General features: G+C 46.6%; 2 protein-coding genes across 2 annotated transcripts; both read right to left on the bottom strand.

Moving 5' to 3' along the window:
* Positions 1-24: 24 nt before the first annotated feature.
* Positions 25-11,749, bottom strand: LOC146236980 (SMAD family member 4-like). Its single transcript, XM_084687654.1, has 11 exons — positions 11,400-11,749; positions 9,697-10,105; positions 9,367-9,541; positions 9,254-9,283; positions 8,742-8,951; positions 8,176-8,283; positions 7,374-7,424; positions 5,041-5,224; positions 4,605-4,773; positions 3,797-3,935; positions 25-1,776 (listed from the first exon to the last, which is right to left on the bottom strand). Exons 2-11 carry the CDS (start codon positions 9,934-9,936, stop codon positions 1,565-1,567), a joined length of 1,518 nt encoding a protein of 505 aa, XP_084543780.1. The 5' UTR covers positions 9,937-10,105; positions 11,400-11,749; the 3' UTR covers positions 25-1,564.
* Positions 11,750-15,318: 3,569 nt separating this feature from the next.
* LOC146236981 (bone morphogenetic protein 10-like) lies at positions 15,319-17,211 on the bottom strand. Its single transcript, XM_084687377.1, has 2 exons — positions 16,854-17,211; positions 15,319-16,358 (listed from the first exon to the last, which is right to left on the bottom strand). Exons 1-2 carry the CDS (start codon positions 17,209-17,211, stop codon positions 15,319-15,321), a joined length of 1,398 nt encoding a protein of 465 aa, XP_084543503.1.
* Between the last annotated feature and the right edge of the window lie 680 nt (positions 17,212-17,891).

Below are 17,891 nucleotides of genomic sequence, written 5' to 3' on the forward strand. Positions count from 1 at the left end.
ATCATTTTAAAAGAAAACATGGCGTTTTGGCAAACAATATTCTGAATTTATTTTAATAAATTGTGGGTAATAGTTGAATGAGGTATAGCAATGTACAAGCATGGTCAAGCACACATTTTACCACATTTTTAAATACATATATTTTCAGAACAATAGTTTTTTAGGGTTAGTCATTGGAAATATAGTAAAAAGTACAAAAAAGTTGTTATTTGAAAACTGTCAACATAGAGCCAAACGCCAAAAGTATGTTTGGATTTATTGATATCAACCAGCAACGAAGCATTCAGTCTTTATAATACTAACCTGATCTGATAGTCTGTAACCTTAAACCTGGTGTCAGTACACCATCTTAAAAATCCTACCTCACATCTAATCTAAAAATTAACAATCAAAATTGTTCCAAGTGGTGGTAGACATTTTTCAAAACCTTTCAATTCATTACTCAGGGATGTCTTGACCATTAATGTAGGTGGTAGGAAAGGGTTGGAGGTTGTGGGTGGTGGAGTTCATTAGGGAAGGCTAGTCAAGGTCAGACCAGTAGGCATCCAGTGAATGACAGAATCACCAGAGTGCACCCATTAAGCTCATAACCCCAACAATGGCCGGATTTCCCAGATTCATTAAGAAGCTCTTAACGCTAAGAGCTTCTTAGGAACGTTTTAAGAGTGTTCTAGAGTGCTCTTAGAATGCTCCTAAGAAGCTCTTAGCGTTAAGAGCTTCTTAACGAAACCTGGCCAATAGCTGTACGTCATCTCTAAAACCATTTTGAACATAGTAATCCACGGTCGCGACAGACTTAAAACCCCTTCAAAACAACTCAAGGTCGACCGTCGTAAAATTCACAAACCGCCAATCCTCGATGCATCTGGATTGGACGCTGTAGGGAGACTGTGACACTGCAGTGAGCTGGGGTAAAACCCTCTGTTCCTCTTCTGAAGCTAAGCAGTGGTTCAGGTGCCCTCTTCTCCAAAGATCCCACTGAGCTGGGTAGGGTAGAGGCTGGGTCCATGGTTTCAGGGTAGGGTAGAGGCTGGGTCCATGATTTCAGGGTAGGGAAGAGGCTGGGTCCATGGTTTCAGGGTAGGGTAGAGGCTGGGTCCATGATTTCAGGGTAGGGAAGAGGCTGTGTCCATGGTTTCAGGGTAGGGTAGAGGCTGTGTCCATGGTTTCAGGGTAGGGTAGAGGCTGGGTCCATGGTTTCAGGGTAGGGTAGAGGCTGTGTCAATGGTTTCAGGGTAGGGTAGAGGCTGGGTCCATGGTTTCAGGGTAGGGTAGAGGCTGGGTCCATGGTTTCAGGGTAGGGAAGAGGCTGTGTCCATGGTTTCAGGGTAGGGAAGAGGCTGTGTCCATGGTTTCAGGGTAGGGTAGAGGCTGGGTCCATGGTTTCAGGGTAGGGAAGAGGCTGTGTCCATGGTTTCAGGGTAGGGTAGAGGCTGTGTCAATGGTTTCAGGGTAGGGTAGAGGCTGGGTCCATGATTTCAGGGTAGGGTAGAGGCTGGGTCCATGGTTTCAGGGTAGGGTAGAGGCTGGGTTCATGGTTTCAGGGTAGGGTAGGCTTGTCAGGCTAGTCCAGGGGCTGGGGGTCAGCGATGGGCATGGTGTGCAGCACCTCGTCCAGCAGCTGCAGGGCCCGGTGGAGGTGGATCTCGATCCAGCAGGGCGTCTCCTTGATGCTCTGCCGGGGGTAGTCTGGCCCCCAGCCCTTCACAAAGCTCATCCTCAGGATGCACAGCCTGCGCAGGTCGTCCACTCCTATCCCCGCCGCTGCAGACAGGCCTGGGGGGACGACTTGTGTTAATACTCTGGGTACAGGTGATGGAACTAAGCGTTATTTAAAACAGGTAATAAAGCCTAAGTGAGTCACTAAATCTTGTAACGAACGAGTCGTTATAAAGCTTTGGAGAAGCCTGATAATGACCATTTAGGTGTATTGGAGCTGGGAAACATCTAGAACATGCAGGACAGGGGTTTCCTGAGGATCAGGGTGGAAGAGCCCTGCTTTAGAGGGTAGGGGACGATGAGGTGGTTTGTTTCGTGTGACAGGCCAGCCCTGAACGTCTGGGACTTCGGCAGAGCAGAACCCCAGCTCCACAGTTCCACCTCACAGGAACATAATTGCTTATAGAGAAAAAAGAAATAAATATATAGAAAACATCCAATTGTCTGATTTAATACAGCAGCTTCTAGTCCCCCGTCTCCACAGATCTATTAATGGAGCGGAACCCCCGTCGACAACTCCAGGCGCCATTGCCGTGGCAACGTCTACCGTGGATTTTTCATTTGTATTTTTTTACTTAATTATTATTTTTTGGACTTTTCCACATCAATACTTATGACTCCTCACGCTGACCGAGGCACAGTTCCTCCCTCACTCTGTTTCCTCAGCAGGAGTGAACAGCATTCAACTTCAAGCCTCCAAGTGGTTTCCTGAAGTGAGCAAACCCACAGTGAGAGCACTTTGTCGACCCAAACACTTTGTCAGAACCCATCCCTGTAAGACAAGCGATGTGACCGAGCTGCAGTCAAGATGACACTTCATCACAGCAAGAGCTGAGAAACTTGGGATTGCATTTTTGTTGCAATGCCTGAATAATAATAAAAAATTACACAAAAAATGGCCCATTCCTTGCCACCAAAACATTGTTGAACAGTAAACTTGAGATCCTTAGTTTTCTACTGTGCTCACTACATTCACTATCCTCTTTGGATAGGAACATCTGCTGATTTAGTGAGACGTGAAGTATTTGCATGAAGGGAAGAAATATCTTCCCAAAGGGGGGGAGTGGAGGACCAGGGTGGCACCAGACCAGAGGGGCCCGGGGGAAGGGAGACCCAGGCTAGGCCTGGTTCAGAGGAGGCAATGCATCATTCAGTGCCCGGTTCTCGATAATCAAGCCACAGGAAGACAAAGATTCCTGCCTTTATAGTAAGATGTCATAAAAGTCCCGCTGAAGGGATTGGAAGACAAACAGGTTTGTCTGAGCCTTCTTCATAAAGGGGAGTTCACACAGAGACAGAACTCAGGATTGCCTTCAGAAATCTCCAGTTCAGAGACCAGGTTCAAATGGGGGAAGAAGATCTGAGGGTCAGTGAAGCAGGAGTCATGGTGGGGTCACCAGGAGCAGCCCTGAGCCCCAAGGCTGAGGACCGGCTGTTAGGAGACCAGGTGTGACAAGGACGAAATGCTTCTCCGGTCTCAGAGAAGATTTTCAGAAAGAAGAAACAGAGAGAGGCGGGGGGGAGGGGGCGTATCTTTGTGGAGGGAGGCGCCCCATGGAAGCTCAGTTGCAGAAACATAAAAACCCTTCCAGCTAACATAAAGCACCACCTTCCTCGGAGGTGACGGTCACAAGAACAGAAAAGACACCTGTCACAAGGTGGCGTAGGAGGCAGACCAACTTTAGAAAGAGGATGGATGAGTCATAGCTCTTAAGTACACCGATGATTATCTCTAACCACCGAAACAAGGATAAATAAAACTAGCGCTTCAGACCCTTGACTTTCTCCTGTACCTTTAACATATTTGGAAATGTCCTTCAAAGAAAGCATTGGCTTAGTGAACCTGAGGGCGGACGCAACTCAGTGTTCAGCGCACTCGACTGGCAGATGTGAGGCAAAATATCATGGAACATGACTGGTGGGGGGGGGGAGGGAGGGAGGGAGGGAGGGAGGGAGGGAGGGAGGGAGGGAGGGAGGGAGGGAGGGAGGGAGGGAGGGAGGGAGGGAGGGAGGGAGGGAGGGAGGGAGGGAGGGAGGGAGGGAGGGAGGGAGGGAGGGAGGGAGGGAGGGTACTCACTGATGGCGGGGGCAATGCCCCCCACGGAGCCAGGCCCGGGGATGTTCCCGACCACCGCCGCAGCCTGGGCAGCCGCCGCAGCCTGCGCTGTGGCCGCCTGCTGCTGCATCTGCCGGTGACACTGCCTCAGATCAAACACCTGCTCCAGGGAGGAGAGGAGGGTTAAGTGAGGCAGGGGGGAGGTACGGCGAGGCAGGGAAGCAACCTGAGGCACAGCCACAATCCTGGATTTATGGGAAGTTTCACATTTATTTGAATATGTAACAAGTAGAAGGACATTGGAATTCTTTGATCCTGCTAATCTTTCAGTTTCCGAGCCGAGACCATCTAAACCTATGATAAATAATCCAAATCTATCATAAATAAGTTGTACATTTGGGGAGGGCACTGGTAATACTGTGTTATAGAATATAAATTGAGAAAAAGCACTTAGGATATGAGTGCAAAAATATGATTTGTTGCACTGTACACACGGTGCCATGTAGTATTGATGGTCATGTTGCACTGTACACACAGTGCCATGTAGTATTGATGGTCATGTTGCACTGTACACACAGTGCCATGTAGTATTGATGGTCATGTTGCACTGTACACACGGTGCCATGTAGTATTGATGGTCATGTTGCACTGTACACACGGTGCCATGTAGTATTGATGGTCATGTTGCACTGATATAGGCAGAAGGGTAGATCTTGTGCTCCCCTCCCTACCTCCCCCTCCCCCCCGGTCCCCTCCCTCCTAACTTGATGTATGCTGAGGGGTAGATCTTGTGCTCCCCTCCCTACCTCCCCTCTTCCCTCCTACCTACCTTGATGTCGGCTGAGGGGTAGATCTTGTGCACGGCGTCTCCGGGGGCGCGGCCAGCCTCCCTGTCCAGGTAGTAGCTCTGCACAAACACGGCGTGGTCGCTAAGGCAACGCACCCACACGTCCCCCTCCCCCTTGCACTCCAGCTGCACGCCCTTCCCGATGTGGAGCCTGCGAGGGGAAAGGTCTCGACGTCATCAGAAGGGCCTTAAGAAAGTGAACAATGGATTGTGTTTGCTCCCTGCAGTATCGATTGCTTCTGCCGCAAACACAGAACCGGTACGAGGCCCTTTACTCTCATCCTTAACCCTCCGGCGTACTTTCTACACGTGCTGTTTTGGCGGGGGAAGGGTGGGGAGGGGGAGGGGTGGGGAGGGGGAAGGGTGGGGAGGGGGAGGGGTGGGGAGGGGAATGGCGGTGGATCCGCAGGCTCCGTACCTGGCTCTCTCGATGTTCTCCGTCCGGTGCACGTTGCTCAGCTGGCCCAGGCAGAAGCGGTCTCCTCCTGAAGGGTCCACGTAGCCGTCCACAGTCACCACGGGGCAGCTGGAGGGCACCTTGAAGGTCTCCCCCACCTGCACGTCCATCTCAAAGTAGGCGACGGAGCACCAGTACTCAGGAGCTAAAGTAGCATCAACCACAGGATCACACCTCCTCATAATAATTATAATTATTATAAAGATAATAATAGTATTTTTCATCTGCAGAGGTTCGTTCCAACCCCTTCATCTGCTGTGAACCCGACCTGTGATGCTGCGCCGATCAGTCCCCAGCCCTGTGGCTACCACTGTTTATACTGACAACTACCAACTGACCCAAGTTGAACCCAAGATTTAGTTTATTTTTTAACGCCCATTGACACTTCCCTGCTGTATGACTATGTTAAGCCTGTGTTCCGCACCTCTCACCAACTGTCTCTGGAGGATGAGATCCCTCACTGAATTGCTCCTCCCAAGGTTTCTTCCATTTTTTCTTCTCTAGTGAACAAATTTGTGAAGCTTACATGCTTGCATATAAAGACTATACAAATACATTTTGATTTAATTGTATTTGTGAAAGGAGTCGTGCTCACCTACAGAGCCCTGGTAATGTATTTCAGAAAGCAGGGTCGACGTATTCAGAGCCACAACTGAGTTTTTAAGGTTCAGGGTAGACGGTTTCAGAAGAGGTGGTAAAGAACTGTTCAGTCAACTCTGAGTTTGATGAACCCAGAGTAAAGCTGGCTCAGAAGGATATAAAAATACCTCATCTATGGAACACATAACTTTTCAGCATGGCAACAGGTGGGGAAAAAAAAGACATTTTTACACAGTGGAACTGCTAATGTGGAATATTAACCAATATTCAAGTTTGACATTTGTGCAATCCAACATGCATAAAACGCATTTGGGAGGCAACAGAACATAAAACACAAAAATACTTTGAACCAGTAAGTAGGGCTGGGTATAACCGGTAAGGTATAATTGAAATACAAGCAATTGTGATGTTCAGCTTCATAAGAGAGCATTCAGAGCCTATATTTTCAGAGCACTTTGTCTATTTGATTGAAAGTACATGCTTTTATACATAGGCTACAAGTCACAAAATGTGTGCTTACTGGACATATTCAAATTTGACATCAATTTTAGCCCACCCCCAGAGGAAGGGAACAGACCCCCCAGAGGAAGGGAACAGACCCCCCCAGAGGAAGGGAACAGACCCCCCCAGAGGAAGGGAACAGACCCCCCAGAGGAAGGGAACAGACCCCCTCTGAGGAAGGGAACAGACCCCCCAGAGGAAGGGAACAGACCCCCCTGAGGAAGGGAACAGACCCCCCAGAGGAACGGAACAGACCCCCCCTGAGGAAGGGAACAGACCCCCCAGAGGAAGGGAACAGACCCCCCCCCAGAGGAAGGGAATAACGAATGAAAGGCACATTGTCTTTAAATGACACTGGGGCAGTGATGAGTCCATTAGAAATGATTGTAGCGCACTGTATGACATGATCCGTGTTTCAAACTGAGAACATGTCCGGATAAAAGGTTCTGCAGAGAAAACAGCAACACTCCACACACTGAGTATTTTTGCTTCAAAATCAACTAGCTCTTACAGACACGCCATGTCTGACATAATCGGAGGGCAGCTTTTAGTTGAAGAGTAGAGCTGGAAAAACTCTGGGTTAGTTGAATAAAACCTGCTAGCTAGCAGGCTAGCTGCACGGCGTATGATGCAGTAGTAACTGGCTCTTTGAAAGGGTGGTGGGATCAGCCAATAGGAGACAGACTACGATTACCAGTCTCACCCACAGATGAAGTCAATCAGTTATCAGTTACAGATATCAGATATTACAGTTGGGCTTCTACTCTAATACCTGCACTAAGTTTTCTTTATTATTCTCGTTGTGAGCAATCTTTAATGCAGCAGAATGGTGCGTTCATGATTTTAAAAAACACTCTGAAATACATACATACAAAATCGGAAAACTCAGGCTAATTAAATGGGTAATAAATCAACAAGAGAAAGACGTGTCTACGAGTTGTGTCCTAACAGACACCCTGGGAGAGAACACAAAACACGAACCACCTATATATATATATATATATATATATATATATATACAAACACACACACTTTATTATCTCACCTACACAGAGTCTCTATCAACTCTGAGTCAACTAACTTGTTTTCTGAAACACCCGACACCGTACTGACACCTTGTACTGACACAAACACACACGCTCTTAAAGAGACCCAGAGGGACTCACATCCCACTTCCAGTTAGGCCCACTCACCTGGGTGATTGGATATGGGAGGCTGGAATGCAATCTCATTGGCTACAGGCCCTACAGAGAGAAATGGTGAGACTCATTAATATGTGGCCATTCAGAGCACCGCAATGTTTGCATGAAGCGTGGGTTGTTTAATCAAAACAAACCCATGTTGATATGGAAACACATCATTAGCACTATGGATATTTCAGAGTAGGAGCTCATTAACATCTTCTTCCTTTAATGCTATTCTGATAACTGATCGATGCATTCATATAACATAACACCATTACTCCAGTAGTCCAAACATTTGAGACCAACATCTAAATGGGGGGAACTGAAGATTGAGAAAGCCAAGTCCAGGGTCAGCACACTGTCATTAAAGCCTCAAGAAGGAGAACTTATTCAATACAAGGGTATATGTTTTTCAAGTTTTAAACTTTCCACTGAAATTGCCATCCTGAGGTCTATTACCATATTTTTTTTTACATTTTACATTTAGCAGACACTCTTAATCCAGAGTGACTTACAGTAAGTACAGGGACATTTTCCCCGAGGCAAGTAGGGTGAAGTGCCTTGCCCAAGGACACAACGTCATGTCCCCGGCCGGGAATCGAACTGGCAACCTTCAGATTACTAGCCCGATGCCCTAACCGCTCAGCCACCTGACTACCCCATATAGACCATATAAACAAACGCAAAGAAAATACAAAAGTTGTCTCCGCCCTTTGGACCCCTTCGATGAGGATCAAATCCCCCTCCCCCCCATTCCCAGGATGCTTCTTAGCGCTGGCCTGCGAGGCGTAGCGGGGGGGGGGGCACTCACAGTAGTGCCCTGTGGGGGTCATGGGAGGGTGATGCTGCAGATGACCGTTCTGGTGGTGAGACACCGTGGGCGGGAAGCTTCCGTTCCTCGTCCAGTCGGGGGCAGAACCTGCACACAAAAGCCTCCGTGAATCACAGCTTTGTTTGGGAGCAGCCAACTGACGGGTGGTCTTTTCACAGGTGGCAGTTGAAGGACGTGTAACAGTTAGTCTAAACGAATTCAATCCAAGCGCTCTTTGGGTGACGTTGTTGATTACGTTACTGTTGATCATCTGTCCATCATCGTATAAAGCCCGCCCTGACAATTTCATTGGTCCGAACAGCTCCTGCAAAGACATAGTTTTTCCCCAAACGTGCCCCCCCAGACCCAACTTCCCGACCAAATTGTTTTGTGGGCGGGGATAAGTTGGGCTGGCAGCTAGGTTAGGCAACGGGTGGTTAGTAGGATGGGAATCTTCTGGTACCTCACGATTCAATTCAAATCGATTCTAGGGGTCACAACTCTATTTTTTGCGAGAGAGAGAGAGAGACAGACAGACACAGAGAGAGAGAGAGGGGAAACCTCACTTGAAGATCCAGCTGCGGTGATGCTGGAGAAGGCCGAGGTGGAGGCCGAGCCGCTGCCCTCGGCTGGGGGGCGCAGGGTTGGACTGCCGAAGGCCTCCTGGGAGCCTTGAGGTCTGGAGGGGGGGTGCTGGACGGTGGGGAGGTGGACCTCAGAGCTGGTGTGAGGCTGCTGGCTGTCGTAATCAAACTCGTCTTTGACTGTGAAGTTGCCTGGGAGACGAGAACGGGTGGAAGGCGAGAGGAATGTCTTCATTCAGCAGATTCACAGTCATTCATTAGATCCCTAACAGTACAGTAGCCTACAGGGGGGGGATTTCAATCTTCAATCTCTATCTGCAGTCTTATAGCCCTTTTTGCTGGCTGTGTCACAGAGGGCTTTACATACGCCGATGAAACTGCACCTAGTCCAGGTGCTCTAACCACTGAGCTATGGCCTCCTATTAAACTTGTCAAGTGTGTGTGGGATCGACACAGTGGAACAGCGTTTGGGAATGACGCAGTGCGTACCGTACCTGAGCTTGAAAGAGTCAGTCCTGAGAGATCTGAAAACATAAACAGATTCATGTTTTTTTTTACGCCAGAAACACATCTGACACCGTTCAGCTAAACAGCAGTTCCGACTCACCGATGCCTGGTGACACAACCCTCTCGTAGTGGTAGGGGTTGACACACACGTTGTCACATTTGAGATCAAACGCAAACTGGCAGTATTTCACATGCTTCAGCTCGTTCTTGTGGAGATCTGGCCAGCGCCACAGTCGTGCGTACACCACATGGGGAAACCCCTTGCGCCCCGCGACCTGTGAACAACAAATCAACAGCGGTTGTTAAGGCGCCGGTCGTCTGGCCAAAATACACGCGGCCCCTCAGTTCGAAGAGGCAGATGTGTAGGAAGTTGTATTGTACTAACCAGCTGGATGTTTCTAAGACCTCCAACACAAGCAGTGAGCTATACCTGCAGGCGCCCGTCCAGGGTTCGTTGAATGGTCACACACTTGCTGGGGTGCGCTCCGTTGGTGGTGATGGCCGTGATGAGCGAGTCCAGCTCGTCCTTCTTCTCTTTCAGTTTCTTCACCAGGCTCTCGATGGCCCGCTTGGCAAAGGTCTCGCTCTCGCCGCCCTGCCGGTGGCACATGAGGCTGTGTACGATGCTGAGGCATGCGTCGTTGCTGGTGGGAGTGTTAGTGAGCGACATCCTGCTCGCCCCAACTGCGACAGGTTAAAGGATTTCCAGCTCAATTTCCCAAAAGAGTCTAAAAAGCCAGAAAGGCCCTCTTGATAAACTCGATATCAGGATTACACTAGGGCGAGAACGGCATCGGGTTTTTGATACAGGGCTATCCAATGCTGTCACAGAGTGCAGTCTGCAGGGAAAATAACATATAGTCAGGTAAACACTGTGAATTAATATAACATGGTGTTCTTCATTTCAATTCAGATTTTTTTTTTGTCTCATTACTCATAAAGGGAGTTTGATTAACTAACTAAAGTTCGGGAGGAAGATAGCGAACCAAGACTCCTCCTCCACTAATCAACTAACTAGTGATGGGAAGTTCGGATCATTTTACTGATTCGGTTCTTTGAATCTCGTTCAGTAAAATGAGTCATACGTTCAAAATCGAGTCATTCGTTCATTTCAAGGGGTGGGAGGGGGGGCGTATTCCCTGGCCTAAATACGTCCACTGCAAACACGTATCATATTCTCATGTTAGTGCATGTAAACCTGCAGATACTATTTTAAAAGAAATTCCTGGATTAAAATAATGTACCATGACAGTTTGTATGATTTGAAATGGTCATCGGTCAAGTGAACAAAGTAAACAAATCCTTTCTGTTACCTCTTCTGAACCTATTCAGGTCACGTGAAAAACGATCCAAAACTCGTACCCGGCAGATGAACGAATCATTGATCCGAAGACCCGGTTGTCAGATGAACGAATCATTGATCCGAAGACACGGTTGGGAGGAACGATTGGTTCATCTGCCGGGTACGAGTCTTTGGATCGTTTCAAAATGAACGAATCGGTCACGAACGACACATTTACATTTACATTTAGTCATTTAGCACATTACACTACCATCACACTACCAGCCTGTACCTCATTGCATTAGGTTAGGCTTTGCTACCAGCTTCCTCTACCATCGAGCTCGGCTCTGCTACCAGCCCTGATTAAATAAAAGCCGTCTATTCAATCTATGGTGTGATTACTGAAGTCGTGAACTGAATACTAAATGAATTCATTATCAGTTATTTCGACTAGTTAGCTAATATCCTATTCCTATGCTTGGTTATTGCACAGAGTTAAAGGCTAGTGAATAGTTTCTGACTGCATATGTAATGATAAAGTAATTTCGAACCTAAAATGAATAAAGAGCAAACAGAGTAAAAAGGTAAGCTTTCAGACATGTTCCACTGACACGCTAGCTAACCAATTGTTTACTAATTCTGGATTTTCTGCTCCTATCAGAAACCCAAAGCAACTAGCTAGCTGGCGTAGCTAATTAGACAACAGTAGAGCTAGCTCGACTCAAAACTTGTTTGCTTTGTAACTATTACAGTTACGTTCGTTTTTGTCGACCATTTATTTGATTAAATCAACAACAACTAAATATTACTAGAGAAGTACTTGAATAAGGAATATTTGAGGTAAGCTTTACCTTATCCCAATTTCCCCTCACACAGATCAGTTAGCCGTAGCTCCCCAGACGAAGAGAGAAAAGCCACAAACGCTAGAGCTAGCTCGATTGCCAGTCCAGCCCAGTCTCTGGATATTACCTAGTAAATGGTATATCGATAGGAAATAAGGACAACTGTATATTGCTTTTATCTAGATGGATAAATAAATGTAATGTTTATCTATAAATAAAACGTGTATAAATAATATGTAACTAGTATTGGCGCACAGCTCTAAATAGCTAACGAGTTAGCACGACTGCTAAAGAAAGTAAACAAGTGTGGTATCTACATCCCAGGTTCAGAGAGAGCAGAAAAGTAGATGGACGTCATACAATAAACCGCCTCAATGCAAACAAATATGTATATAACTTTGAAGCAAAATGGTTCCCATTTTAATGTACGTTTCATGCAATAATGTAGATTTACGTGAGTCAACTTTTTTATTTCAGTACAGTCAGTCCTCTATGTACATTGGATCTAAGAAAAATCTAACCAATGGCCATTGTTTGTTTGGGCCCGTGGGATGTTTCTCAAGCATTTCAAATGCATTGAGTACTTAATATTGAAATTTAAATAGGCCTACCACCAAATTTTGACTTAATCTCTTTAAAATGTAAATATGAATTTATTTCAGTGTAAAAAAAAAATCTGATACAAAAATTCAACGATCAGAAATTCAGGTCGCTCAAATTCGAACAGTGAAATTCAGATCGCATAAATCAGAGCCGAACAAATTCTGATTGCAACATCCGAAATACTAAGGTATTGCTTGCCTCAGACCGGACCTCTCTCCTCAGACCCCTCGCTGTGATTGTATGACTGATGCATGTACAGTATGCATGTATGACTGCCTGCAGCTACACCTGGATTTCGTCCGGACATTCCGATTTTCCAGCCCTTTGTCCGGACCGCTGTTTTGTGTCCTCCTTTTTGCTCTTTTGTCCTCATTTTGACCCTTCCTGCCCACCGTCGCAATTTACCACTCGCGTAGGATTTCAGAAGCCAAAAAGAAAGATTTCCTTCAAACCTACGTGGAGTTCAAAACTCCACTTTGCCACTAAGAGCAGAAAAGATCAATACCGTGCCTTATGTATGCTCTGTCGCATTGATATAGACGTGAGTAGTAGGGGTGGGCGATTCTGCAAAATTTGGTATCGATCCGATACCAAGTAAATACAGGGCTAATATTGCCGATACCGATACTTTTTTTAACTTTGAAAAGCAGCTGACCTACTTTTGTGTAGGGGAAAGCAATGCCTCCAACTTGAAGTCAATGAATCACCAATATGTACATTTGAATGAAAATATAAAATTAATATGTAATTATTGTAACACTTATGTTTATTGTATGGACCTGCCCACCAAAGTAAATTCCTTGTTTGTGTACACTTACTTGACAATTAAACACATTTCTGATTCTTCTGATTTGCGTTTTCATTGAATGCTTCAAAGATTTTTTCCTTTAATTAGTTGAAAAGCTGAGCTTCTCTTTCCCTCTGCCATTGTGCATCATCAGTTTGCTGCTGGCTGAGTCATGTACTGCATGTGCACGCCGGCAACAACTCACAGCATAGCAGGGAAGGGGCAAAGTGAGCTTGAGCGAAGTACGAGGAGCGGTGTTTGCACAATCACTGATGTAAAGGGAGTTGTGTACTGAAGATAAACGTAAACGTAATTATCGATCTTTTCACGCGAGTATCGATCAATGCTGATAGCAATGTTGGTATTGATACAAATAGGATTACTTTAAATCGATCCGCCCACCCCTACAATTTGGAGCCAAAATTATAAATACATCACATCACTAGACAAGGTTTAACCCATTAGAAAAAGTGGTTTCTTCGACAATACGGCTTTTCCAGTTGTGTATTTTGTGCTTTCAGCGTTCACTTCGCACCTCATACTTTCAAACAATCATCGGTTGTAACGTTCCAAAGACAACACTATCCTCTTCACTTCATCGGTCTGGTGGTCCAGTTGGAAACCGATAATGGGTTGGACACTTAACTCTCAACACATACTCTCACCAGAAGTCCCGAGGCAATGAAAACAGACAAGAATGGAGGGATTGTTGGAGCAATCTCATCTGCCGACCCTCCATGTCACCCACTTTAACTGCTAAACAATAGGCCAAAAGTTCATAGAGAGGCATTACAACAGAAAAAAAGAAACGTAGGTGAATTCATGGCAATGAACGTCGGACGAAAAAAACGTCAAAGTTTCATTGTGGTTTTCCATTAGGGTTGCCATTATCAGGCTGTTGACATCTAAAGCTGGGTGATGATGTGACGTTTTTTGTGCGTGTGGGGTTTTTTTTTTCCTTCTTTTTTTTTTCATTTAGCTTCGACCCAGACTTGATAAGGATAGCGGTGTGTCCGCGTCAACAAAGGAAAGTAGGCTATAAAGATCACAGGCAGGAGCAGCCGCCGTTGGGCAGCGAGGTGGAAGGCTGAACGGAGTGCAAAGACCAGGAATCTGACAGCACCCTCTCCCAACTGCTGCCCACTTCGAGTGGCGTCTCATCCTGAGTGACGGCCTACGAGTTAGCAGGTCCAGACACCTCGTTATCACCGTGGCATAAAGGGGGAGGGGTGGCCTGGCATGTGGGGCTTTGAGGGGTGGTGCGGAGAGTAGGAAAGCCTAAAGGGGCTGGAGGCAGAGAGAAATAACCTGACAAGCAAGGGTTTTGAAAGTGTTTTTTAGTAGCTACTAAAATCCAAATGACATGGTTAAGAAGGACATTTAGGTCAGGGGAACTTGCGTATATGAATCTTAAGATGACATGGGCTGCATAGTCTTGTAGCTGGAGATGGTATTTTGGATCCCATACAAGCCAGTTGATGAGCAACAATTAAGTATTGAGAATGTTTTGAGAGCTGTAAAGAAAAGTGTTTTCCCGTCTCCCGAGGAAGAGCGACACATAGGGCTCTCGTATCTTTCTCTTTTGATAAAACTTGAGAGCCCTGGCTATGCACAAATGGTACACAATTACCCAGATTGAAATGAGTGTCAGAGAGTGGTTTTAAATACCTAAAACACGTTCGTAGGGATTTCTAATGTGCTTTAGATAGGCCTCTTATAAGCAGCACATCTCTTCAGACCAGATGACCATTTTATTTCTTGGGTATCTTCTGCCGTTGTTTAACAGTAATATCGACCCTCAAGCAAACTGTACGTCACCAACCACACACAGTAAAGGAGGAGGAATATAAGTCATGCTCCATATGGTGTCTTTGAAGTGAATGGTTGCTCCTTCACTTTCATCTTAGCACAGGGAGAGAAAACCTTTCAGCTTATTGTATACTTCACTGCATCAAATCGTATCTGGGATTACAGGCAGTACCGGTAAGTTAAAAAAAAAATTGTCATCAGTCTCCTTTTGTGTGTACTGCGTTATGTATTTCTGAGGTATACATTGTGCATGGTGTTGTGTAACAGATGCGTAATGGTGTTATTGTCACCCTGCTACACTGCTTGAAACTGAACCCAAGACTTTCCCCCACTGTTGCACTTGTGTATATGATGGAGTGACAATAAAAGGATTTGATTTAAAGAAAAAAATCAGACAGTAACTAGTTATTGCAACACAATATGCAAAGACTGCAACTTTGTTCTCTATGTTAAATAGCATTTTAAGTAATTTTCATACCATGTTAAATACTTCTATACAAAAGCAAATTTACATCATGAAATGCACAAACTTGTCCTTCGTTCTCTGGGGCCCACACAAAGGATCCATGCCCTAAATATGATACAGCAGCTATTTAGTTATTGATTGTTAACTTACAAAGCAAGGATAGTTATGTGTTTGTGGTACATGGCCCTTATTGTGGAACTGACAATTGCTCAGTCTTCATATGAATCCACAGTCTGTGTCTGCTGCAGGCCCAGGTGTGTGGACTATCTACAGCCACATTCAGCCACCACCATGCCCTCATATTTGTGCTTGTATGTGACCACTCCGCCGTCCTCGTAGAGCAGTGATATGGGCTCCAGCTTTGTCGGTACACAGCAGGCTCGAGAGGCCATTTGTGGTCTGCGGACGCTGAGAAGAGTCTGGACGATGGCGTGCTTGGTGGGCGACACCTCTGAGGTCATGGGCGGGTTGCAGACGCCGTTACACTCGTAGGCGTCGTAGCCCAGGGGCTGGATGACCCAGGAATCCCATCCAATGTCCTTGAATTCCACGCGGAGCGGCGTCCTCTTGCAGGACTCGCCCTTGACATTGCGACGGACTCTGGGAGGTGTGTCGTAGATAAGGTTGGAGTGCAGCCGCGCTAGAGACGTTTGTTTGTCCTGCTCCTCACTGTCAGGGACGCCACCGTTCCGGTTGTCACCGGCCCTGAGTGGCTGCTGGCTGACGTCTAGGTTTGCAGGAAGGTCGTTGTCGCGTTCCATCAGCTGCTGGGTCTCTCGCTTGTCTTCGCGGACGCTCTGATCGTCCGAGAACACGATCACGACGGGCTTGCGTTTCCCCTCGGAGCTCCGGTCTGTGTCCACGCCCGCCACATTCTCCACCCCGTCTGTGGTCTTCTGAGGGGTCTCCTCATGCTCAGGCTCCAGGCTGGCGATGTGGACCTCCAGCCTGTGGGTGGTGCCATCCGTCTTCCGCCAAGCACGGAGGGCGTGAGTCAGATCAAACGACACCCAGGCGTCGTCTTCGCCGCGGACACGTCTGGTGGCCAGCTCCTCCATCTCTCTGATCTCCTCCTCCTTCCCTCTCCTCCCTGCCCCCCCGTGTGCCCTCCAGAACCCCAAGCTGTGTATTTTATACACCGTAACCTTGCGGTCGAGGCCAGCAAAACGTCTGCGGTCTCTCTGCACCAGGGTGTAGAGTCGGAGTTGGGCGGTGGTGACGTGTTCGTGGGGGGGGATGGAGATGTTGAACAGCAGAGGGTGTCTCCTTACACCCATGGAAGTCACACTGTAGGGGGAGGAATCTGGAATTAAAATATCAATAGGGGTCTGAATAGGATTTACATACAGATTTAAAAGATAAGTTTTGATTGAATTTGTATTAATTGTGTTGTCTAACTTTCAATTAGAATTTTTGTTTGTTGACATATCATGTCTCTACAGAAAAAAATAAGCCTTTGTAATGATTAAAAGGAATGGTTAGAAGGTGGAATCTAACCCAAAAAATTTCAAAACTCATAATTTATTTATCTAAAACATAAGCCTATTTATGCAACTATTAGAAAACTATTTTGGGGAAACTAATTGCATTTCATTACCATAATTGTGTACGGAAATTCATGTCCAGGCAGAGCAACCCTTCTTGAATACAAAACAAATTTCTTGGATCAAATAAAATCCAAGTATCTTTATGATAACTACCTTACTTACAATCAACGTCATGAATAAATGACGAAGCTTCTGGTGTTGTTTCTCCTAACAACAACAAAAAAATTGTGTTACAAAAGAAAAAGTTGTACCTTCATTCTTGAAACTGCGTATTATGTTGGCTGAGGGCACTGTGGTTCGATCGTGGGCAAATCGGTTGTACAGCTCCAGCATGTATTCTGGTGGCTCCTTGCGGGAGGCGCGAGGTTTTGGCCAAGGCCCCAGCTCGGTGAGGTTAAACGTGGACAGAAACTGCCCCAAAAGGTCCTGGACATCCAGGTCACTCTCCTGCTCCAGGAGGGGGGTGTTCAAAACCCCTCTCGCCCCAGGCCCGCGGCGAGTGTCCTGGGGGGCCATGATGGGACTGGCCTGGCTTGCCCCAGGCAGCAGCACCAGCAAGACGCTCAGAGCGTAGCTGTACACAGGTCTACAGGACACTTGAGCAGCCATGGTTGATTCAAGGTCAGATTCAGGTCCGAAGAGAATGTCAGATATGGAAATAGGATCGACTCCACGGCAGAGAACACCTGTAGAGAAGTGCACCCTGCTATCTAGCAGCGTTAGGGGGTTGACGGGAAAAATTGCTTTGTCCTTGTGCAGCTTGTGATTGGGTGCAGAGGGCCGGACTGTGTTGTCAAATGTGCTCCTGTGACATGTTTGGAGATGTCACAAAGGCTCCGCTCACCGCCCACCACCCCGCCTCCCCCAGGGGCCAGGGGCGGGTGACGAACACAAACCCCTCTCGAGTTGTATCTGCTTTCCATGCGTGCTTTTCTCAGGGTGCCGGCTGTCTCCACTGAAAGAGTGCCGGCTGTTGTTCATCACAACAAAAACTACAGCCCCTATGTCTTATCACTTACTATGGAGTCTGAGATAAGTGGGGGAAAAAACACTTTCTTGTTTGTTTCCCGCAGTTTTATATGTTGTAGTCAATGTTGTTTTTCCCTCCGAGAACATGAGAACTTACTGCAAAGTTTGTGTCCATGTCGATCACTTGCCAGACACCAGAGAGCATTCTTTGATCCATATTTAAGATACTGACTTCAAAAATGTATGAAAACAAATCATCCAACATCAGTAGTTGGTTCAAGCATAATCACAAGATAACTACCTTCTGGTTATGGTTTATA

Source organism: Hypomesus nipponensis, chromosome 22, assembly GCF_054491055.1.
Source record: "Hypomesus nipponensis isolate SF chromosome 22, ASM5449105v1, whole genome shotgun sequence".
Lineage (NCBI taxonomy): Eukaryota > Metazoa > Chordata > Actinopteri > Osmeriformes > Osmeridae > Hypomesus > Hypomesus nipponensis.